At 35.9% G+C, this 26,475-nt stretch overlaps 1 protein-coding gene across 2 annotated transcripts in view; it reads right to left on the reverse strand.

Moving 5' to 3' along the window:
- PCSK5 (proprotein convertase subtilisin/kexin type 5) overlaps positions 1-26,475 on the reverse strand; it is a 252,991-nt gene that overhangs the window by 100,256 nt on the left and 126,260 nt on the right. For both annotated transcript variants that reach the window (XM_032205587.1, XM_032205588.1), the window contains exons 8-9: positions 23,495-23,707; positions 11,642-11,742 (exon numbers count right to left, since the gene is read on the reverse strand). In XM_032205587.1, coding sequence (XP_032061478.1) covers positions 11,642-11,742; positions 23,495-23,707 — 314 coding nt within the window. The remainder of the gene's footprint in view (positions 1-11,641; positions 11,743-23,494; positions 23,708-26,475) is intronic.

Raw genomic sequence — 26,475 nt, forward strand, 5'->3', positions numbered from 1 at the left:
CTTAGGAGATCATTTAAAAGAGCATGGGCATCATAGGGGTATTTTTTATTTCTTCTCATTTCTGTTTTTGTCTCAGACATAATAAGAATAGTATTCCATTTAAAAACATGGTTAAGTGGAGAGAATAAAAAAGTGAGTAATTAAGTAAAGAAGAGAGAGAAAGTACTGTAGGACAGAATACTAGTCAAGTATCATTCTCGGAGAATCATTATTTACCCTTACTCATTGGCACAACTCCATTCAGTTGTAATAATGAAGACAAACCAGAATGAAGTTCTGGTGAAGACCCAGTACTGGCTGTCTACAATGTCCAGCACTAGGCAGTCATTGAAAACCTGGGAAACCTCAGTTCCTTAACACATGCTCTGTGTTTTTCTGACCAAGAAGTAACCTGGCCTGGCAGACAAGTGACTTATTCTCAGCATTTATATTTAAGGCTTGATGAGGAACGCTTGTGCTCTGCTTGCACTTGCAGGTAGAGGCTAGAAAAAAGGAACGGTCAAATGAGTGTGGGAAAGCTCAACCCATGAGAGATGGTGAGTGGGTCACTTTTTGGGGTAGGTAGGACATTCCTATCACATGGAGTTACCATATATTTTTATACCAACACATAGTTGAATTCCTAGAAATTTCAAAGACAGATTTCTTCAGAAAGCAGACAGAGTAACAACAAATATGCAGAAATATTTGATTGTTCTGTATTGAAATACACAGAAAAATCTCACTCAACTCTCCATCTGAGGTACATAAATAAATGTTGTGTGGGTTGTCATACCATTCACAGTGTTTCACATATTCCAGTACTTGTTATCTCAAAATAATACTCTTTTCAAAATACTTGAGTAATCAATGCAGTATGGCACTTAACTATAGAAGTAGAAACCTGCTTATCATGTGAGCTGAACTCAAGCTATTAAGAAGCAATCAGTGAATACACGTGATAATCTATTAAAAAATGTGTACTTAATTTTCAACCAAACTGCATCGATTTAGGTTTTCAGGTGATATATTTCAGCTTCAACAAGCTGTACCTTTAGCAGAAGGTAGTAGGGAAACACAAGTTATTGCAAACCTGCAGCATACTTGTCTATAGAAAAGCTAGCGCCTATCCTATCCACATACAGACATATATTGGTATGTACTAACTACTGAGAGTTCACCATTCTGGGTAGAACTACTGAAAATGAAAATCAATTACCTTTCAGAACCATGGTCCATAACTCTGTATAACAGATAAAAACTTGGGATGTGAAGGCCATTCACTCACATAGAACTCATTCTTACACATTCTAAGTTCCAACAGTCTTATAATTCATAAACCTGAAAACAAGTTGAAATTGCCTAAAAATGTGAAAATTCTTTTATTCAAAGTTGTAAGGAATAATTCAAAGACAGGCACAAAATCCTATTACAGGACATTTCCCAGTGTGTGTGTGTAAACCACGGGTATGCTGATGTAATCTAGCATCTTTCTGCTTACAGCAGGGACACCACAGTATTTTTCTAGAGTCAACACAGAAAGTCATTTTTATGCTTGCTATTAAAAGAAGAAAGAGATGGAATAATCTAAAGATGGATGATCATTTTTAAGTGAATCTCTCATTGACTGTAGACAGATTTTTCTGTAATTTCTTCAAAGCTGTATTAATTCATCATCATTTAAGTTCTCTCTTATTTATTTATTTATACAGGACACAAGTGTATTCCTGTGCTTAAATTATTCTGTTGTTTTTAAGAACAGCTGATGCATTCACTAAAACATTAATATGCTCACAGATGCAGGTTTTTTTTATTTTTTTTTTTAAGTAGAATTTCTCACGATAGACAGTTGGACTAGATGGATGTAGTTGTTTATTCAGCTGAACTGGTAAGAATGAATGCAAAGAAAAAAGAGTTATGGAATGTAATGAGCATTCAGGGTTTGTAAGATAGGGTATGCTTGGACAGTCACGTAACATGCTTCAAGAAAAAGAATCAATATGATTTTGTACCAGCTCAGGAATTTCACTAGGAGGCTGTGTAAAGTCTTAGAAAAACATGTTTCAGGCCGTCAGGAAGACCTCCAGGAATCCCACGAGCTGCATTCTTTATAATCTGGAATCTAAACAATCTGTTTTTCCATAAAGCAAACTGTCCATGCTACTGGTGAAAAATAAGGCACTAAAATACTGCTCTCAACTTTAAAAGGAGATAAAGCACCCTCAGCTGATTATTTAAAGAGGAATAGTGAAGCTAGTGATGGTGTATCCATCTATCTTCAGACAAACAATTTGAGGCTACAGTGTACTTCACTTGATGACATTAACCTTCCATAAATTGGAATTGCTTGTTCAGTCAGAAAATAAGATTATATCTTAAAATTATGGTTTCCTTTTAAAATATAAATCATGGAAAATCTCGAAAACTGAGCCATCCACTGCTGAATCTACATAATCACGTAACCATAAAAAGTTATGTAACATTTTCTGTGGCAGAAAACCTGTGACCAAAGTTCCAACTTCCAGGACACAGTAAGATACATAGCCAAATCAGTCTGTCTGTTGTACAACTTCCACATAATTTGATTACTGTAAAAGTCATAAAATTTTATGTTTTCTTCTCAGTGAATGACATTTTGGGCATATGTATATCAAAGAGATTTAACAGCATAAGAACAATATTCAAATCAATTTCTGTAACATACTACAGAACCTTCACTATACTAAAAATTGAGCTATTACCAGTTAGAAATTTTTTCTCTACAATAGACACCTCATTTGAAACAATATAGGTCTGCAATTGTTTGACCTTTTTTTTTTTTTTTTTTTTCAGAATCTTCAACAAAAAGAAAAAGGAAGAAAGAAATTGGAATGATGTCAAAATAGCAGTTCATTTGGAGAAAGAAGAGGGATTATTTTATTTTATTTTATTTTATTTTATTTTATTTTAATTTATTTTTTAGACAAGACAGTCTAGCAGCCAATTTTGAAGCATCTGGAAGAATCACAGATTTTTCAAAAATTGAAGATAAGTGAGTAAACAGTTGTTTGCTGGCGACGTGGGCCCCAGATCCAGACAATATGTCACGAATGTTAATAGATTTACCATTTGATTTATTTAATAAGAATTAATGACTAAATATCTTGAAATGAACAAATGCATGAAAGAGAACAGTACTAACTCTGCTTGATAGTGGACTGATTTCAAAAACTGGTCTATTTCCTTCCAGAAAAAAAAATAAAATCTTGTCTCATCTGAAATTGCCTTGGGATTACACATACCAGACAATACTCAAAATCAAACCAGAATAAGCAGAAGTGAGAACAATTACATACAAAAGTACTTGTACAGCAGCCAAAAAATAATGAATGTTGTGTCCTTAACCGACTATTTATACTCTAAGGTACAGCCCTTTTCTTTCAAGCTTCTCAAAATGTTTATAAAACAAGGCAAATGGAAAAAAATGAAACAGGACACTATAAAACAGGACAGTATAATGTAATATAATCACATTATATTACAGTAATATTAATTTGAGATTTAACTGTATCTTTAAACAGGAACAAATATCCTATTCAAACTGCTTAGAAATAGTAGGTCATCATTTTTAGACAAATTTGATTTCTTTATTCCAAAAGTAGTCTCCCTAGTGACAAAATCTTGGAAAAAAGTAAAATATCCAGGCTCTATCTTTTTGCATAATGACACAGTGCCAAAAATAACAGTTAAGAATAAATAATTAGTGCAAGAGAGTAATTAGTAAAAATATCACTCGATATAATGCTGATAGAAATTAGGTGAAGATGCTGTTTGCCTTTTTAGCAATATGATAGGGTTAGCAAGATGAATAACGATTGCTGTATTATCTTAATAACCTGAATTTTGAACATGACACAGGTGTCCCATCCAGATAAGATATTTCTTGCCAAAACAGCAGAGGCTTAGGTGAATTGTTGGAAGAGTACAATACATTTATTTTAATCATTATTATTTCCAAAGAATCAAGGAAAACAAACAAACAAACAAAACAAACAAACAAAAACAATGTATCATGGGGTAGATTAAGAAAAATGATCATCTTTCAGTTTATAGGTATCAAATAACCTTTTTTGGAAATCTTCGCTATGACAGAACAGACATAGGTAATTACTGCTATAAACCACCCAAAAATGAGTCTCTGTGCCCTAGACATCTTGTAGGAAATCAGTAGGAAATAATTTTCATCATGGATATTTGCATAATGCCAGCCTTAAGGGCCTTATGATAAATCTATAAACAAAACATAAGAAATACTTTCCTTGTTTATTCACACATTCCCATTACTTAAAAATCAGCCAAATTGTCCCATGATATCTACAACCCTATTACCTGTCCTAATGACTTCTATTTATAGCCCCTTGGACAGGAATATTAGCTGTGGTAATGGGAATCATTCCTCTTTCCCAGGTCACACAAAGTGTGAGTGTGAAGATGCCAGCTGCAACACAGAATTTTAAGATGGATGAGACATGAAGACTGTCTCTAATTGTGGTGCTTATCCTGTGCTTAGGTGTCTAAATGGTGTACACCATAACCATTTAATTCCTGAAAATTGGAAGGTAAAAAACGTGGAGCTCAGTTTTAACAATCCAGTTGCACATATGCAGGACACACAAAATGCATGCTTTGGACATGTCTGACACTCCCAGGGGTTCTAATTACCGTGTATTCTCTAAATAATTCATTAAGTGTCTGCTAGAAGAGAAAAGGTGTTTCATGTGTTTGATGATCAGCATGTAGCTCTTTCCCTGTAAATATATATATAAATTTTCTGCTCTAGTGGTCTTTTCCTTATCTGACCTGGTAAATCAACATTTGTTGAATCAGTATATCAAACAAAACTGTCTTTTACTTGGTTGCTGTGAAGTTAACTGTCACTTCTCTGCTTACAGCTGCTTTCTGGGTATCAGAATGGCCTATCAAATATTTATAATTTCTCCTACTAATTTCTGATTCACATTTAGTTTCATCCAATGAAATCCCTTTGAAAGAAAGCCAGAACAAATTCAAGCCTGGCTAAAGATGAGACTCCCTTAAAATACACATATGCCTGGCATACACAACAGATCTCTGTATAAAGCAATGCGCAGTTACTGAAATTTCGGGAAATGCCTTTTCAGGGTCAAAATTGCTGTCGGGAAATGCCTTTTCAGGGTCAAAATTGCTGTCAGTAGCCCCTTACACTAAATGTCATATTCCTCCTCTTTTTCCATCAATACCTTAACTTAAGCACTGGACAAAGAAGAACAGAGCATGTCTGAAAACTAAATGCTGACTAAAAGTCATTAAAAACACATAATTTAAACCAACTGCATTCTGAAGTGTCCTAACATTTGCCAAATTTTATTGTTGAAAGACACACTGGATCTATCCATTTCAACAGCAACTATCTTCAGTAATTTTAAATATATTAAACTTAAATTATTAAATATATTTAATAAACTTAAGTTTATTAAATATAATAAACTTAAATATCTCATGCTCCCAAGTCCTACATGAGAAGGTTTCCATTTAAAGCTAAAGCTTTTTTGAAGATATTTTCAAAGTAGGGGCATTTGACTTCACAAGATCATCTTTATCTGTTTATGTCTGGCTTTAAAACATTCACTTGCTATTAGTGCAGCATCTTCACAGTTTCAGAGAGTATCACATTTCTACCAGATAGAGAAAAGTGCTAACTAGAAAACAACCAATGGCCCAACTGTAAGGTTGATAATGATCACTTTCTGAGAAGAAATCTCTTAAGACTGCAGGAAGACTGTAATCTAGCAAACCTGTTCTTCTTCCATCTTCCATGTTTTCCTTTTGCTGTAAGGACACAGGCAGGGAAAAACAGAAGGGCTCCCTGCTCTCAGGATCAGTATCTGGATGGCCATTAGCAGCCTGAAGAGCAACTTCAGAGACAACCCTAAGCTGAGGCTGAGGAACACTTAGCGAAATAAGAAACTACAGGGAACAGAACTGCCAAACTCTTAAAACAGAGAGCATGCCAGCTGAGATTTTTCAAAAGCTTATAAAAGCAAAAGGCATTGCCTTGGCACCAGAACAATGGCTATCCACTTGGTCTATTTCTAGCTGTCGCTGCAAAGTGTAGACAGTGGAACTCAATGAAAAATTTAAAAACAATCACAAACACTTTTGCTTTAACATTGACTCAGTTTGAGAAATGTCTGGATGGAATTTTCTTAAAACTTTTTCTAAAGAAAGTTACACGGAAAAATTCAGACCAATTATTCTTTGGCAAAGTTATATGTAACTGAAAACAGGGCCTTAAAATGGCAAACTCTGGGCAACCTGAACTCAGGAAAATACTTCCAATTCAACCTCTACATAATAACTAGAATTGCAGAAGTGGCACATGTGGTTAAAGCTCAAGAGAAACACAGGTTCTAACCACAGCATTTATTTTAGTTTACATTTTTCAAATACTTCGCTATTAAGAGCATTACTTTACATTTACTCCAAAAAAGCAAAGATTCACAAAAAGATTTCTAACTTACACACTCAAACATTCCCTTTTATAATAGTCAGTTAGTCAAAGAAGCTAAAGCGGACGGACTTAAATGATAACTTCTTCTCTTACATGGGAATCCTACATACAGGTCACTTGACAGTACTTCTACAGTTCGCCTCAACTGTCAGAATCACCTCTAGCCTCTGACTATAGTTATGAACAAAGTCCTCATAACTTTGATGACACAGAAACACGTTCTATCTACCCAGAACTGCCTTCTCGAGATATTATATTGCTTTTCTCCTTTGCTGATGTGGTCTGAAAGAAAATTAATGAATATGGGAAGTACTGCAAGTATCTGATCAGTTGTCAGAAATCCGAAGGCTCTTTCTCTGGCACTCCTGAATGCTGCAATGTGAACTCCATTTTCTTTTCATCTTAGTGATTACACTCAGTTTTACCTTACTTTCAGAAGAATGAAGTGCAGTGTCACTTCTCTGAATTAATCAGTGGTATCAATTCACTGAAAATCTTTATCTTTTACCAACCCTGCCTTGTTCTAGCCTTAGCTTCATATAACTAAAGACAAATGAAATATATAGGTTATATGAAGAGAACAATGGGAGAAGGCACAGAATCTCTCCAGATCTATGCCACTGAGAAAATGTAGCAGATTAATACTTGCATTTCAGGTGCAATTTCTTACTCACATAACTGCAGTTTATTTATCATGTACCAGAAAACATGTATTGGCTTTTAGGCAGTGGTACATTCAGTTTACTTGGAGATGTATAATGGTTTGTTTTTTAGCAGTGCTGAAACTACATGTATTGTTTTATTATTATTATTTGGCTTTTCCACAGGACCATGGCACAATCCCCACTGGAATCAATGTGTCATATTAAACCTCAAATTCAGACGTTTCTTCAGTGAGAGAGAGTAATTCTGATATCAACAGTAGATGGTACTATGCAACACAAATAGTTTATATCATAGGATCACAGAATCATAGAATCAAAGAATGGCTTTGGTTGGAAGGGACCTTAAAGATCATCTAGTTCCAACTCCTCTGCCATGGACATGGATGACACCCACAAGATCAGATTGCCCAGGGCCCCATCCAACCTGGCCCCATCCAACACTCCAGGGATGGGGCATCCACAGTTTCTTTTGGCAACCTGTTCCAGTGCCTCACCACCCTCTGAGTGAAGAATTTCTTCCTAACATTTAATTTAAATCTCCACTCTTTTAGTTTAAGACCATTCCCCCTTGTTCTGTCATTATCTACCCAAGTAAAGTGTCTCTCCATCCTTTTTATAAGACCCCTGTAAGTATTGAAAGACCTCAGTCCCTAGAGCCTTGTCTTCCCAAGGCTGAACATGTCCAGCTCTCTCAGTCTTTATTCATAGGAGAGGTGCTCCAGCTCTCTGATCATCTTTGTAGTCCTCCTCTGGACCCACTCTAACAGGTCGACATCTTTCTTGTGTTGGGGGCCCCAAACCTGGACACAGCACTCCAGCTGGGACCTCATGAGGGCAGAGTAGAAGGTGACAATCACCTCCATCAACCTGCTAATCACGCCTCTGTTGAAGCAGCTCAGGATACAGACCAGGATGCTTGGCTTCTGGCTCACGTTGAGCTTTTTGTCCACTAGAACCCTCAAGTCTTTCTCTGAAGGTCTGCTCTCAATGAGTTCTTCTCTCGGTCTGTCCTTATGTCTGAGACTGCCCCAACACAGGTGCAGCACTTTGGACTTGGCTTTGTTGAAACACACGCAGTTCACGGGGGCCCAATTCTCCAGCCTGTCCAGGTAATTTTTAGTAATAAGATTGCTACCACTGTTGACTAAATCTGTTATGCTTTAGACCCCTAATTGCTCATTTACAACGAGAAAAAATTAGCATTACATACTGACTAGGAATTGCAATATAAAAGTAAGCACTTATTCATTGAGCCTGAACAGGATACTAGAAACACTGGAAATTGATCAGATAAAAGAAATGCCATAAGAAAACTGTAGAGAAACATAAGAAAATCATAGAATATAAGGATTAAGAGAGAACTTTCTTTGTGTGACAGTTACTGCATACCCGAGTTTCTGCATTATGACCTTGAGGATTCCAAGCAAACACTCTCAAATTCAGTTATACTTTTCTGGTTCCTGCATGAAAACGTGCCACTTCATACTCAAATACTGGACCAACAATGCAATTCATAAATAAGCAGGCCACCCTCCCAAAACCGTTTGTTGCCAGGATCTCAGGAGCAGATTTCAGTTGGAAAAGCCAACTACGTGGATTGTTCAGATCAGTAAGCAGGTAAGAAGTCCTCCATCAGCTATTTGCCAATACTTCCATATGGGGCTTATCAAAGAAAGCAAGTGGCAGGTTGGAGCAGAAATCTGCCTTGCTCATTTTCCATTGGTTTAATATACCTTTGCGTGTGAGCTGAAGCAACTTCTTGGCTGATCTAGCTCATATCGAGGCCAGACTAGTGCTCTAGTTGACTCCTGACGTCTCTCAGGAACAAAACTTGGCTTCTGGGAAAAAAACGACCTCGTAGGCTTAAAAATATAGTTTGTGGTGTTTTCCAGCACAAAATGGAATAAAACTATACATTATTACAGACATATTCAAGAAGCGTTCAGAACTAAGTGCTCCAATTTTTGAACAGCTTGCTGTATGAAGAGCATAATTAACCTTGCAAAACCCCTTTTCAACTAATCTTTTTTAAAAAATCTCATAGAAACACTTGTGCTTTTAACACAGGCTCTAACATGGAATTTGAGGAAGAAGCTATGTAAATGAAAGTTATCTATATGCAGACGAGTCCCAGTAAGCCCTTATGCTAAGGTACAGTATCATGTGCCCTTTCCATGGTACATATTTAAAAAATATTGGAGAAAATGCTAAAAATGGATTTGGAAATTCTTTTTCCATATTTTCCTTTATTTTTCTTCCACCAGTTCCTAGCATTTACTTAGAATCACCTAAATCTGCAGATATCAGAGGAGAGAAATACAACCCTAATCTTAAAATCAGAGAAATAAATAAAAATCAGCATTCAGAAACTGCTTAAAATTCTGTGTAGATTTCATAGAAACAAATCCCAGACATTAAAACTGAATATATTATGACATGATCTTCTTGCAGTAATAAAGGCATTATTTCACAATCTATAGCTTCACAAAACTAAATGTTCCCCCACTCCTAGACATGAATTCAGTTTATTTTATGGGAGAAAATATAATGAAAACTGGAAATAAACAGCACCCCTGCCCCTGCCCCCTACTTCTCCCTGTCCCCGCCCCCCCTTTTTTTTTTTCACTTCTTACTGGTGATTGCATTTAAAAAAATTAGTTGTTAAGTACTCATGTGAGAGAAAGTTAGTGAATTTTCCACAAATGTAGAAACTAAATGTAGAAAAAAGATTTATACATTTTATTCTATTATTAATATATATCCCTTGCATTTAGTCAAATACACAGGCTAAGATTTGGAAATAGGAATCTGAAAGAAGGCAAAACACATTTTCACCCTGATTCTCATTAGCACCATGCAGCAGAGTACTCCAAATACAAAAAGTGACTAGGATTTTCATTCACTGGCACATTTTGTCTTCATCACCACACATGAAACCACTATACATTCTTGCCTTTGTTCCTAATGTACCTGTTCTCATAGCAATTACTGACTCGGGAAAAAGAAAAATTATGGTCCATAGAGGGTAACATGGATTTCTCTTTGATATCATCACCAAAGTACGCATTCTATAGAAAAAAAGTAGTGCAAAGTGCAAGCTTCTCAGTGTGTTAGGACACCATAACAAAAAATAGCTCAATTTTAGGTATTACATACTATAATTCCTTGTGACTTTCAATTACAACGATGATTTGTTAGAAAATGCACACAAAATATCATGTAAAATACAAATTGAGAATTACAAGGAATGTTCATTTGTTAAGAAGTAATTATAAAAGCTTTCAGCAGAATGGATTTTTCATGCATGCAATTTTAAATGCATGTGCAGATTGTTTAGAAAAAATAATAAGGATTTTAAAATGGAATAGGAAGAGATTGAAAATAATGTTGTTGGTTTTTTGTTTCTTTGTTTTGTTTTTCTGAATTAACAACATAAAGTTGACTTTTCAAAATAGCTTTGTTTCTAACGATTGAATTAAGAAAATCTAATTATAATGATACAAGTGCTACACTAAAGATTATATCAGGTTTTCAATTACAAACTCTTATTTTCATGACTATAACTCAACAGTGCAAAAGTATTCCATGCTGAGTATTGGCCCATGGTTTCTTCCAAAAAGCAACATTAAAAATGGAAACATAATCCTGCTGCTACGAATTACATGTAATTTGAAATGACCACTGTACTCATATTTTTTACTGCTTTGAAAGGAACTGATTGCCCGCGAAAGAAACTGTTTTTCCTTAGAATTTAATAGAATCAGTCTCATGGCACTTAGAACCATTTGATTTCAAGCATGATTTGTGGTGGAACATTACACCTGAGACCTGGAAATATTATCCAAGGGAGTCCCAATAGCACAAAAGGTTTTGAAACATAGAGATTTTGAGATTTCTACCTGATAAATCTCCAGTCTCTTGGCTTTTCCATAAAGCACATTAAAGATACATATTACAGACAGACTTTTTTTTCTTTTTTCTTTTTTTCAGCATGCAGAGGTTAAGAATTTTTATTTTCCTATGATATTAATTTATGCACCTTGTAGTTTAGCACAGCAATGATACTTTCCTTGCTGTTTAAGAATGGACACTGCTAAAAGGAATCTGATCAATGCAGAAGGTGAGCTACAGAGGCCTGCAGAGTACAGTGGACCTGGACAGCAGAGTGAGCGTACTGTAAGGCATTGTGAGGATACCAAAGGTCGTTCAGTGGAAACTACCTGCATTCAACACCATTTCAACACCCTTTGTAGTCTGCCATTGCTTCCATGGTGTTAGCTTTCTGGCATGTGAAATGAGCATGCTGATTGTTTCTGCTGTTGGAAAGGTACTGCGAATTACTACAACAGAGTTTCTAAAGCACTTTGAGATCCCTAGATAAAGGTGCTGAGAAAGATCAATCTGTATGTTTTTTGTTTGTTTGTTTGTTTGTTTAATTTTTTTTTTCAGAGTATAACTCAGATCTTACTTTGCTTCCAGTGCCAGTGCAATGATGCCTGCAGCCATAGGTGCAGAGGCTGAGGTTCCAGTATGGCTGTCTGTGCAACGCTGCCTCAGGTCTGTGGTGATCTGGAAGAAATTGAATGTGTGAAATTTAGAACATAGCTTCAGAAATCAGAACAGATTTAATTTGCTAAAATGAGTTGTATGTATGTGGAAGGTATTTCCTTCTTTCACTGCAAGGAAAAAGAATGTTTTCTGAATACATGACCTTAGATGTCTACATTCTAATCTGACAATTTGAGCTTGAAGTCCTTTGTGAACTTGGAGAACTGTTACTGTATTGCACTGAAAATGTAAGTTAGTATCCTTTTTTTTTTTTTTTTTTTTTTTTTTTTTTTTTTTTTTTTTTTCCCACAGCATGATCAACAGAAAGACATGCAAATTAGAAAAACGCCGAGGGTTTTATAACAGAACAATTAGAACTCTGCCCTTCTTTGTACCTATAGAACACTTCCCATCCAAGAATCTCAAAGTGCTTTATAAACAGGACTGAACCAAAGCTCACAGTCCTATCACAGTGTGGTTATGCCTGTTTTAGAGACTACAAAACCGAGGTATGGAGATGTTGTCTGGGTTGCTTGAAGTCACACTGGAAGTATGTGATAGAATAGTATACCGTTCTGCTCATGTAAAGTACTATGTTTAACCCATGGTCTGTTTTTTTCATGATATATGCAATAATTCACATGAAATTAAGCAGTAATTCATCTGAAAGTCCTGATGTAATCACAAATTAGAACCAGAGACCACCAGCAAATTAATTATTTGCAGCTTTAAATTGTTATATATTGCTCAATTATCTGCTGCTACATACTTTTGTATGCAATCTAAGTGGTTGTATTAAGTTACAATGTGCAATAGCAACCAAAGAGATAGAGTTGCTTACTTAGCGTTGGGATGTTCCCATCTTGTAATAAAATTTAGACAGGTTATTATCTGTAAGATAATAAATCACACATAAAAATGTGTTTATTCTAAAGCTACTTCTTTCAAGCAATATTATTCTAAAGTGATTCTGATCTACACTCTTCTTTCTGAAGAAAAAGTTCCTAGGAAAAATAAGTCAGTAGAAATAAGAAATCACTACTACCTAGCAGAAGATCAAGCAGAATCCACGTGGAATTTAAACTGTTTGCTAGTGGACAGCAGTCCACAGCACAGAAACTTCCATGAAGGCAGCAAAGCCTGTGAGGCCAAAACTTATTCTCAGCAATTCAGTTGATCCTTGAGATTCAATCACAAATAAAGTATCTGCCTGAGGGGCAAAGAAGAAGTTGCTCACACAGCTTCTTACCCAAGTATACAGAAATCTTGTGTCTCCATTTCATTTAATTCCCTAGCATCATACTTTATTTGTAACATGGATGTGTACAAAGACGAGTGAAGTAAAGGATGAAAATATCACAAAGAAGTACATGGCATGTAAAACTGCCTGTCTAGTTTTGACACTGGAAGATATGTCAGGAAAAAGACAGCCATGTTCCATCTGGGCACAATAAAGCAATTATATGTAGAAGGTATAGGTTTCACATATTTGCGTTAGAAATAATCAGTGGTATATATATTACACAATACACAATATACAACAAGGCTGCTGAAAGTTTTCATGATGTGTAAACATATACAAGCTAACACAAAACTTACAGTAGAAAAGAAGCTAGCAGAACCTAGGGATCATTGCTAAAAGCAAGCAGTGAGCAAGTGAAACAAAATGGAAGGTTTTAGAAATGGCAAAAGAAGGATTAAATCATTTATAATGTCATATCCTTAAATCAGTGAACTTACCAAAGGCCAGATTCAAGAATAATGAAGTCTAGAAAGAACCTCTTTTGTCCTATTGATGTCTTTCATAAATGCATACCCATTCTTTTTAAATAATTTCTTGTATCTATTCAGCTAAAAGCTGAATCCCATAAATGGAATGTTCTTACCGTTTCTTTATCTCTTGCCTTCCTTCCTATTGATTGTGCATTAACTTAAACAATGAAAATTAATTGCACTCAAAAAACCTGAATGCATGCAAATTCCATAAATGCCATACAAGATGAAATTGCAGCAGGAACAGGCCTAACACCATATTACCTACATGTGCAAAATCACAAGTTGTGATTTTGCAGCTGAGATAAGCCAAAGACCACAAGGACCAACGACTACAGCGTGACATACAAGCTTCAGTTTCCTTTTGGGATAAACATCTCTCAGTGCAGTGTCTGGGAGTGAAAGGGTGGCCAGGAAGTAGGGCAGGAAAAGAAGTGACTAACACATGGTTGTCTCTTCTGCATGATTTTTTGCAGGGGCCTTGTACCTTTTTCCATGTCACAAGTCATGGCGTAGGCATATTCCTCAGAGGACTGAAGGATAACAATGCCTAAAAGAGGTCAGGTGGGGAGAAGTACTTACAGCTGCTTTACCTTAAGAGAGAGCCTCTCAATACATTGATAACCATACTGCATCTTTGTTTCTGATCCTTGGAAATAACAAGTTTTCCGAGCTTTTTATTGTCCTGTAGCTACAAATATCAAGTACAATAAAACCATGACACTTCTTTATTCAGAAGTGTTTTCTCTCATGTTCTAAGCAGATGTTGTGGCAGCAGTTTGAACTACAGCCCTTATCTCTCTCTTTCACTGAGCAAATATTTCAGCAGAAAATGTGTAAAGAAAGCTTCCTAAGTGGAAATCCCATTTGAGCTATTTCAAAGCACAGTTACTGACAGGAGCTGAGATGTTTTTGGGGTATATTACCTCAAAAATCTAAGGCATGTTTTTCAGCACTATGGGTTCACTGTCAGAGAGGTATTGTGTCTATCATGAGATAAAAAAGAATACAGAACCACCAACAGATGAGCAATTTTCAAGAAAAATGGTGCTCCAAATTCCTGAACCACATGAGGGCAACATCATTAATTGTGATTAACATCACAGTAGAAGGATATGGTATTTGACATCACCAAGTAGCTGTCATTAATTAGCTGTCATTCTCTTCAATAGGTTGAGGAGGAGAAGAAATTTTTCATTTCTATCATTGAGTATGACATATTTGTATGCTTCAATTATCTTTGTAACAACTGCTGATCTATGAAAATGCTGATGAGACTACCCAAGGTAAGTCCACATAGTATTTCTAAGGTCTTGACGTATAGACACTTCTAACTCTTCTAATCAACTAGATTTCATGGAAGAAAATGACAATTAATATAATAATGGCCTAGGTTAACCAACATGAAATTAGCAACCTAGGATAAACCCTAGTGAAAGGCAAACAATGTACTGTATTACCTGCCATACATATAAATCCCACACATTTTTGTAAAGACACATTTTTGTTAAAGAAAAAAGCTCTAGACACATGGTAATAGTTTTATATATAAGCAACTTGCCCTGAAGAGTCAAGGAGATGTCATTTCTGTGTAGTCATTTAAGACTGCATCATCAGTCTTCCCATGGTTTCACCAATTGGGAGGTTAATGCCTTTGGTCAAAAATGGGATTTTCCTCAGCAGAGAAGGTGCTCAGTCTTCCCAAGCGTCTTTATTTCTTGCCATTTCATATTTCATGACAAGAGTTGTCTGAAATGATTGAACCATTCTTTTTACTTTCTGCTACAATTCCTCAAGATATGTTTTTTTCTATGAACCTATGTCCCCAGGATTGACAAGGGTTTAACAAAATTCTTCTGTTCTTTCTCACATCTTTTGTGTATCTGTATCTACCTGAAATAGAATAGAAGGCACCTTGCTGTATTTTGATACTCTGAATGAGAGTTTGTAAACAAGAGCAGTTTTTTTTTTTCTGTTTTAAGAATTGACAGGAGTTTTTTGTTCATTTTTATTTCAAGTTCTGCTTAACACAAAAGTTGGTCACCAAGACAAAATCATATCATAAAATGGCTTGGGTTGGAAGGGACTTTAAAGATCATCTAGTTCTAATCCAGCCATAGGATGCCACCCACTAGATCAGGTTGCCCAGGGCTCCATCCAGCCTGGCCTTGAACACTTCCAGGAATGGGGCATCCACAGCTTCTCTGGGCAACTGTTTCAGTGCCTTACTACCCTTACAGTGAGGGTCCTAATTTCTAATCTAAATCTATTGTCTTTTAGTTTAAGACCATTCCCCCATGACCATTCCCAGAAGCATGCCTTCAAAGAGAAAGAAAATCAGGGGACAACATGGCATTTTTTAGGAAACACAAGTAGGAAATAGTAAGTAGAGGTATTTTTTACAAGGTAAGTAATTTTAAATAATTTTTACAATGTAAACTTTTACAAAGTAAGTGATGCAACAGGTTCATAAATTATATCTGTGAGGGACTTTCTAAAATTTATCAGTGCTTTAAGAAGTTATTTGAAAAAAGAATTCACATGAAATATGGTTAATTTGCACAACCTGTTATATAAATTAAAGGTCCATCTAAGTAACCATAGCTATATGTGGTGCTTAACCTATCCTAGCTGCATGATCCAGAGCTGGGAAGCTCTGTTTAACATTCCAGTGTTATCCTATAGCATTCAAAATATCAGAGAATAGGAAGAATACCTTTACAACTGTATATCATTAGCCAACAGTTCTGTATTCACTCTTTTATGAGAGAGAACCTAAGAAGAAGTACATGTTCATGGTATTTACCTAGTGTTAATTTGACTTTGCCCCAGAGTATGAATTTCTATACCTTTGTGTATGCCCATACTTTGCAGTTGCTCCTGAAAACACCTAAAAGAAATTCTAGCTCTTTTCTCTAAGACTCTATGTAGAAGACATATACCTAGCTTTATCTGTATTCCTTAGGAGTGCATCCAAAGGTTGGATCGGTCCGTAATGGGCTAATGTTTACTGCAATACCAAATTTGGTGCAGCATAAACTCAAGTACATTTTAAGTACCTTCCCTGATAAACAAGGAACTCATTCAAGATGTAACATCAGTGTGTGTTTAACTGTAACCATTAGCTCAAATTATTTCAGACCAGAATTTGCTGCCATTTACTTTAGTTCAAACGTCAATAAAAAAAGCTCCACCTGGGATACAGATTTGTGTAGATAAAATTAAATTCTTCTTTACTAAGTCATGACTGTACAAGATTTAAAAATAAAAAAAGAAAACCTCCTAAAATTATGTTACATCCCATATTTGTAGGAAGCAATTATAAAAACAAATAGTAATGAAAAGAAGGAAAAAAAAAAGTTTTGGGTTGTTGTAAAAGTATGGGTGCTTCTATTAATCTACATTGGAACTGAAGTTTTTTATAAGAAATTTTATGTATCTCCTTCTAGATCAGAAAATGAGTTATTAATATTTGGTTATAGTTTACTTATCTACTTTATAATACATTCTTAAGCTATTAAACTGGAGGATAAATTGAAAAATAAGAAGGAACAGGGTAACCTGACACTATAAAATTGTAGCCATGCATTGTCCTTTAACTAGGAATTCATATCTCTGTTCTACAGCCATGAAGTAACTTACGATATCTGAACTTGTTCTGAGTTACATCACAATAAATAAAAAATGAGTTATTTTAATATTGACAGTAAATCCCATGTCTGGTGACTTCTTCCTGATTTACTGCAGTTGTATATATATTTTTTTTCCTATTTTGGATGTAGTAGTCTCACTCTCACAAACCAGCAAACGTATTGATCAAATTTGTTATTCTTTTTGTGTAATGGCAAGAAGGTGAGCTCTTAATGGCTGATTTGTATATTGCATGTAAGTATATATGCATAAGAAAATTTTGAGAATTGATATTTAGCAGTTATATTTCTATATAACTTTCCTTTTATTCTATTTTTCAATTCTATTCTAGCATTTTGTAGAATCATGGAATCATAGAGTGTTGGGTTGGAAGGGACCTTAAATATCATCTAATTCCACCCCCCCTGCCATTGGCAGGGACACCTCCCACTAGATCAGGCTGTCCAGGGCCCCATCCAGGCTGGCCTTGAACACCTCCAGGAAAGGGGCATCCACAGCTTCTCTAAGCAACCTGAGGTGCCTCACCACCCTCAGAGTAAAGAATTTCCTCCATATATCTAATCTAAACCTACCCTCTTTTACTTTAAAGCCCTTATCCTTTGTCCTATCACAACACTCTCTGGCAAAGAGTTCCTCCCCACTTTTCCTGTAGGCCTCATTTAGGGACAGGAAAGCCACTATAAAGTCTCCCTGGAGCCTTATCTTCTCCAGGCTAAACAACCCTGACTATGTCAGTCTGTACACATAGGAGAGGTGCTCCATCCCCTTGATCATCTTTGTGGCTCTCAGCAGTCTGAACAAAAACGGGCAATGTGATGCACTGAAAAGTATGTGTGATTCAACAGTGAAAATGAACACACATCTTTTTTACTCTACACTCTTTAAGCATTTTATAACAGTTGAAAAATTTTGTCCTCAAATTTTTCAGTTCTGTCTTTTCTTTACTTCATGTTTGACCAAGACATCTTTCCAAGGTACATGGGGTTTAATAGGTCTTTTGTAGTACTGGATTTTAACAAGTTGGAGAAGAGAATGGAGATGCTATATTATCTTTCTCAGAATGATTGTATAGTCTATGAGCAAGAGAGCCAAACAGGTGAGAGCAATGTCCATGAGTGTACGTGTTGGAAAAAATTGCTCAGTACTCTTACTTTGAAGAGCTAACTCCACACTGTGATGTCTTTTCCTCCAGGGGTCTAGCATGGCAGAAGTACACAGTCATTATCCTTATGGGGGTAGCTTTATACACAACACAAACACAAAGCTATTTACTGCATCTGCTCCACACTGTTCTGCTTTGCCACTGAAAATGTCAGGAGGTGGAACAGGCTTGTCTGGCTTTGAATGACAAGTACCAGCAGCAAAATCTTCTCATATAGGCTGTTTCAGAAGTTGGTTGATAATACAGTACAGGGAAAAGAGTCTTGGATGGAATATTTACAGTCTCATATTCAAGCATGTGAGATCAGTGAATATTATGGCACAAGCTACTGAAGTAGCTTTGCATAATAGTAGTTGGGATGCAAATTATGTTCCAGTAAACAAAGGATCAACAGATGGGTTAATTCTTATGGCTGCTCAGTATGCTTGTGCTTTTATCATTGTGCCCAGTAATGCGGTTTGTAGGAATAGTCTAAAATTGGCATATGCAACTGGATTCATCCCAGACGAATGAAGGATCTGATTAGTAAAAGTAATCAGTATCTACAGAACTGATTAATTCAATTTAAGGTTATTTTTGCTTATCTCTTGATAACTTGTCTTAGATCTCAAATGGAGACTCCAAATTAAGGATATTTTTGAAGAAGCCAATCTTTAAATCTTTTCAATAAAGTTAATGTAAAATCTCTTAATTATTTCCTTAATTCTGGGATAATATATGTTCATTTTATAAAAAATTAATCTCTCATTTGTAAAAGATGCCTTTTTAAAAAACCTTACGATAAAACAAAAAACTGCAAGTATAAGCATAGGGTCATAAATCCTAAAACTGAACTATATTACTTCAGTTAACTAAAAAATTATCTGTCTTAATTCTTGCCTTTGATTCTAACATAAATCAAAAGTGAGAGATGTCAGAAATAAGCAAGGTTCTTTTATTGGAATAGTAATTCTACAAAAGCAGAAAGTCCATGCTAATTGAAAAGAGTGAAAGACAAATATCAAGAAAACTATGGCTATTCAAAAATGAGAGGAATGCACAAACATTAAATCAGGTAAGCAGAAAACTACAAATGAAGACCGAGAAACATAAAGATGTTTTCCTATATTAAAAAAAAAAAAAAAGCAATGATATATTGGTCAACGAAACAAGTATTGACAGGTACAAGGAATAATAAATAAATAAATAGAAGTGAATAAAAGACAAAGTAGGTAGCAATGAATAAAAAATAGAAGGTGCATAGAGGTGGTAAGGAAAGACAAGGAAAGACAAAGGACAAAGAGTGAGGAATGCTGGTGGAGAGCATAGGACAAGAGCAGAATAAAGATGTTTTTAAATTGATCAGAACCAAAAGAACCCCAAAACTGATATTGTTTAATTGTATAGAAATAATAGGATAGTTAATAGCCATTTATAGTAAATGATTATTTCACCAAATGTTCTAATTTTGGAAAAAAAAATAAATGAAGTTTTCAGAGCATACAAAAGTGATAAATCATCTTCCTATTTATAGCTATTTTAAATAACAAGTTTAAATCAGAAAATTTGGAAGTACTAAATATTTTTAAGAGCTTGAAAGTGAACATGTTAGACTGTATTTTTGATTTTATCAAGTCTTTGAACTCTGGAGATATTCTAGGATATTGAAGGAAAACTAGCACTGTGTCAATATTTTGAAAGGGCAAGCATTATTGCCCTAATAATTCCATCTTTTTTTTTTTTTTTTTTGTTAATGCCAAGCTTTTAACTGATGTAAAACAACTGATACAAGATTTAAACTAACTGTTAATTGATTAAATAGCAGCATATTCAATGATGATAACATAGGCTGCTGGAAAAAAGAGCTTGCCAAATTGCCACAGTATTTTTTTTTGGTCAGCACTTTGGTTGAAAGTAGTATAGTTAGAATTCTGAAAGACAAATAATGTGATATCACATATTAAAAAAAAAAAAAGAAAAGAAAGATTTAAATTTAAGAGATGATACATAATACATACATTTCTTGTGAAATAATTTAAAAGTCTCAAAATATAAGCATACAGAAGAAATTATATATATTGTTATAATTATAGAAAATATATATACTTAAAAGCACGTATCATAAATGAGGTTTGTTTTTAATCTGGCCTTCTAAGATTTGGTTCTTAACCTTAATATGGCCTAAAGCTTTTAGGTGAAAACACTGATAACTTTTGATGAATGCTGCATTTGTAGAAACACTGGAGAAAGTGATGATGGGGGCTAGTCTGAATTGAGTTAACACTCAGTTAGGGGTGTTAACTCAGGACTGGGTTGAGTATAGCCAATTGAGTACAGCCAATGGTAAATGGTGCAATAAAGAGACCATAACTACCCTCTCACCTGAACTCCAGGAAGCAATTCTGAAAAAGACCAGAAGTGGTTCTGAAATCAACTTGGTTGTCACACAGCGATGAACACGTAATGTGACAGTGAGGCTAACAGGTCTCAGTGAGGCTTACTGTATTAAGAGAAGTGAAATCTGGCAGTTACAGATCCACATTTCCTGGTCCATCTGGCACTCATGCCATTACCACCTGAGTGGTGTGTCCAGTCTGGGTGCTCAAAGCTGAGAGAGGATTCTTAAGAAAACATGCCTTAAGCAGAATCATGCAAGAAGCTTAAAATCATTTACCTAACCCTGGTTACCTAACCATGCTACATGGTTTAAAAGAAAGATGTTAGACTACTAGAGCAATCTTCATAGAATCACAGAATCACAGAATCATAGAACCATAGAATCAGCAAGGTTGGAAAAGACCTTCAATATCATCTGGTCTAACCATCTGCCCCTCCATGAATATCACCCACTAAACTGTGTCCCAAAGTACCACATCCAACCTTCCCTTAAACATCCCCAGGGAGAGTTACTCCACCACCTCCCTGGCCAACCTGTTCCAATGCCTGACTGCTCTTTCTGAGAAGAAATTCTTCATGCTAACAATAATATCTGTGACACAATGTAATGTCGAGACATTGAAACTAGAAGAGCTCAGACAGCAAAAAAAAGATACATATATTTTTAATAACAACGCAGAATTAAAACCACTTACCACTAGACTTGACTGGATTTTTTTTTTTTGTCATTGGAAACTTTGAAGGGAAGATTGTGTGTATTGTCGAGTTGACCATAGCTACTGGATTTGAAGGACTCAGGGAAGTCCTATATCCTTGGCTATGCAACAGTTCAGAGTGGAGAATCACAAGGTCTCTGCGGACCTTATTATAAATTTCACTTAAACATACGGAAGTTAGTGATGGTCTTTTAAAGGACAGTAAAAGGAATTTAATTACATAAGTGAGGACTGCTAGGAAACAAAGTAATTTCTGTCCTTCGCTATTATTTATCAGCGAGAACAAGAAACATGCCAGGAACAGAGATAAGGTTTCTGTGAAGAGAAGTAAGTAAAGAACAGGAAAACTACTGGAATGAAGCGGCACCACTGAAAAAGTTTAAAACAAAAATTAGATCATCTGATAATAAGGAAGAATCCAAGAAGGAATGGTCAGCATCCCACAGTCCTGAAAGGCAAGACAGACACTATTGCAAAAAATAGCTGCAAGAATTTTTAACTCTTCACTGGCACCAAGAGAAGATTCTGCTAAGGACCAAAAAAAAGTAATGTTAGACTGGTGCTTAGGAAGACATCTGTGGAAACAAATAAACAAAAGCAAGCAAACAAACAAACAACAACAAAAAAACACCTTCAGGAAGAAATTAAGATATATGTTATACACTAGAATAAATATGCTGGGAGGAAGACTGTTAACAAACCTAATTAATAGCAATAGAAATGTTTAAAAAGCGAGATTGAGTAGTGTAATTGAATATTGAAAAGTACATTGAGAGCACTCAATTCAAAAAAGCAGACAGTATTAACAAACCAGACTAACAGTAAAAGAAGAGTTTAAAAGGCTAAAAGGAGGGTTTTATTGAACACTGAAAAGTATATCTAATGCACTCAATTTTAAAAAGCAAACATATCATAGTGTAAAAACACTAATGGTATCGATACTTTATCAAACAGAATTAAAACAATTGGTGAGTTTCCAGCCAAGATGAGAACATAATTGAAAATGGATGCACAGACTGTTTAGGAAGGAGATGAGGAGCAATATGGGAAAGAAGAGCACTGAGCTTAATCTTGCTCACAATATACCAGAAACTAGGAACTGGCAGTAATATGAACAATTTGTGTACAGCTTTGGGTGCCATGATATATGAAGGACATAAAACTATTTGAGAGTGTCCAAAGACGGGCTACAAAGATGGTGAAAGGTCTAGAGGAGAAGACATATGAGGAGTGTCCAAGGTCTGTTTGTTTGTTCAGCCCAGAGCAGAACAGGATGAGGGAAGGCCTCACGGTGGCCTGCAGCTCCCTCACGAGGGGAGCAGAGAGGCAGGCACTGAGCTCTGCTCCCTGGGGACAGCGACAGGACCTGAGGGAATGGCATGGAACTGGGACAGGCTCCCCATGGAAGTGGTTCACATCACTGAGACCACCACAGTTCAAGAAGTGTTTGGACAATGCACTCACACATATGTTTTGATTTTTGTTCAGTTCTGTGTTGAGTCTAGGAGTTTGACTTGATAATGTTTGTGGGTTCCTTCCAACTTGGGATACTTTGTGACTCTCTGATTCTAATAAATGAGTGCAAATGAATGTAGAAGACAAATGATACTGGATTCAAACAAATATGAGAAAATAGAGGCATGTGGAAAAACTGCTAATGCCATGTATGTAAAATATGAAAACTATGGTAACTAGATTTAAAACCAAAGAAAAGAGGACATGTTCTTAGGCCTGACGATGTTAGGCAGGATACAGGTAATGAAACAAATTATTTTGGTGGCAATGGCAACAGAATCTTTGAAAGCATCACTCAGAGCTGGCAGCAACTAGTGAGTGGAAAAATGTACTATGAACCAGATACACCCGCACTGCTGCACAATGGCTGCGCAATGCAAGGGTACCCACGTTGTCTTCAAATGACCAGATTTGAAACTTGAAGGAGTGTGGTGCCATCAATCAAGTAAAAAAACTGGGGCAAAATCAACTTGTGCTCATATGCTTGTTTCCAAAAGCAACCCATTAATTAGAATAAATTATCTGTCTCTCCCCATCCCCACAAAGTGGCAGACCACAAACCCCAAACTGAAAGACATACTATTTTCCTGTCGTAGGATTCTCCGCTGCTGTATGTTGTAGCTAGTGTGGATGCACATTCTTCTAGGTACCACGGCTTCTTCCCACTTTCAGCTGTGCTGCTTATGGAGATAGTGTAGATGCTATTGGTGTAGCCATCACAGGAGCAGTGGTCTCGACTCCTTCCACCATTTCCAGATGCCCAGACAAAAACTGAACCTAATCCTCTTCGTCCCTGTTTGGAAAGAGCACAGAAGATTTGATTCATAACTCTTTTTTCCTCTCATCACTTGCATAACAAGTAGGTATTTGTCCCTAAGAGACATCTGAAGAGAGAAAAACAATAAAACAAACTATCTCACTGAGAAGAATCTGAAATAAAAGCAGGATTTAGTAGAGTTCAGAATGAGACATCCACCCCCCCCAAAAAAATCAGAAAATGTGTGTGATGAACACAACTTTAGAAATAACTTTTATACAGTGTCTGCTGCTCAGCACCTGTACTGCTCAGCCTTACTAAGAAAGAGGTGCTTAAGACAGACCAGGCATTAAAACATCATATTGAGTTGAAACAGGAGAAGAAGTATTATACTTGAAAATAAAACCTTTTGTAATGCATGGCACCTTTTGTTTATTAGGGTTCTGTCAGCTGTTTCTTCTTGAATTGCCTGGTAACACTAAATATAGTTTGGGTAGCATTATATACTGTGAATCATGGTGTCATGGTTTCACAGAAGGTGAAATTATATAGGTTTCACTATAAATCACAGAATCACAGAACATCTGAGGTGGGAAGGAACTTCAGGTCATCTAGTCCAACCCACCTAGGTCATTATAAATACTAAGTACACAACACAATAGATGAAGAAAAACGGACAAAAAGAAGATACTTTTAAATCCATACAGTTAAGCACTAATGCATTAATTCAGCAAGACATTTTAAACATATGAATAGCTGGACAAATTGCTTAGGCATATTTGTAATTTGAAATGAGAACTTAGAATTAGGTAACCTTTTGACATTTTCTTAATATGCCAAAGGTATGTAGTGTTTAAATAAATGCATATTTTTGGTGGTGCTAGTACTCTTGCATTGATGTGAAAAGTGAAAAAGGTCAGTAATCTCTGTTGTTGATACATGGGAACTGAGAATTACTGATACACAGTCATGGGAATTGGCTTTTCCTGATTTATATTTGCACTTTTCATAGAATCATGGAATCATAGAATGTAGGTTAGGTTAGGTTAGGTTAGGTTAGGTTAGGTTAGGTTAGGTTAGGTTAGAAGGGACCTTAAAGATCATCTTGTTCCAACCCCTCTGCCATGGGCAGGGTGGCCACCCTCTAGAACAGGTTGCCACCTTTGTCCAACTTGGTCTTGAACACCTCCAGGGATGGGTCATGCACTAGTTCTCTAGGCAAACTCATGCTGGTGAATTAAATTCAAATCCATGCATCTTTCTGATCTGCATTAATTATCAGCAGATAATATATAGTGTTCATATAGAAATGTTTACCAAAGGTTTAAACTTGTCTTTGATTAAGCTAAATTGTATCACCTTTTCTTACATGACATTCTCTCAAAGCAATGGAACATCCCTCTAAGTTACAATTAAACTAACAGTCTCATTTGTACCTCATTAGTTTGCAAGTCATCATGTAATGTCTACCTGGGTTCTGTAAGAGGTAGCTGCCTCTCCTGCTCTCCCTGTGTGTGATAAATTAGTGTTATATGGTGTACAACATTTTTTGGTGTGCATGAATTAATTGCTTGGCCATGTGGGGAGTGTTTGTTTTTCTAAACAGAGTGCAGTTGTGTACCACAAATAACATAAAGACAGCTGTTGGACATCTACTAGGTCAACCTTAAACAATTAGCAATTCAAAGATTCATTTACTCCAGATGTACAGAGAGGTTTCATTTTGGCATTTTATGCTGAGAATGTAAATCAATGTAAGAAAAAATCCCTCACAGTTCACAATCAAAGCTTCAGTTCTCAAACATTTATGCATTTCATTTTGTGAGTTTAATAAAAGCATAGTACCTGAAGAGACTCTTTTCTCCAGCAATATAAGTTAAATATAAAATACTCCTTGCTAATGTTTACCTAAGGTTATGTCTCTGCCATGAAACTTCTCACTAAATAAGAAAACATCTTAAGCGAAGAAAAAAATTCCAGTATGCCAAGTTAAATGTGTTACGAAATCCACATTCTCCAGACAAGATTAGTCTGACCAGCTAAGAAGTACAAATATTTCAACTTCTTTCTCTTCCTTTAGTTGATTTTAGCTACTACGCATATAAAAAAGATGCAAAATAGTAACATTTCTTTTTGTTTTAGAGACAAGTTTTCTGAAGTGAAAATCTATCCCTGTCCTACAGCTCCTTCAGCACATTATGAACATTTGTCAAGTGAAAACCCCTTTTGGTTTTGTTCTGGGGTTCTTGTTCTGCTCTTCTCAGCCAACAGTGTCTGATTCAGAGCTGCTCAAAGTCAGTGGGATGTGCTTTGCAACTTCATGGGACTGGAACAGGTTTGCATACCGTTTCTCTTTCATTCTACTTTATGGTCACCTCTCTTTGTATATCTTTACTTCATACTCCATTGAAAACACTTGATGAGATAGATGTGAGAAAGGATAAACAGAAAGATTATTTCATGCATATTCACTGATTTACTATCCCAGCAGGTCAGGAAGCCAGAAATTAGGACACTCTGCATGTCTGAAGGGAATGGGATGGAGGTTTATGCTAAAGATATGATGCTTCTCTACTTTGCAATTTATTCCTGCTTGATTTTTACTGGTTTTGTTTCGGTTTGATCCCATCATCTTTTGCTATTATGTAATGCTTTCCAGAAGTACATTATTATTTGCTTTCTTCTTCTGTCTCCCAAATGGTTATCTTTGACTTGTCTGTCAATCCTGACATTTGCTTCAGGGTAATTTACAGATTTCTGTCTAGTGCTACACTGCTTTTACAAAACAAATTATCTCTCCTACA

Source organism: Aythya fuligula, chromosome Z (genome assembly GCF_009819795.1).
Source record: "Aythya fuligula isolate bAytFul2 chromosome Z, bAytFul2.pri, whole genome shotgun sequence".
NCBI lineage: Eukaryota > Metazoa > Chordata > Aves > Anseriformes > Anatidae > Aythya > Aythya fuligula.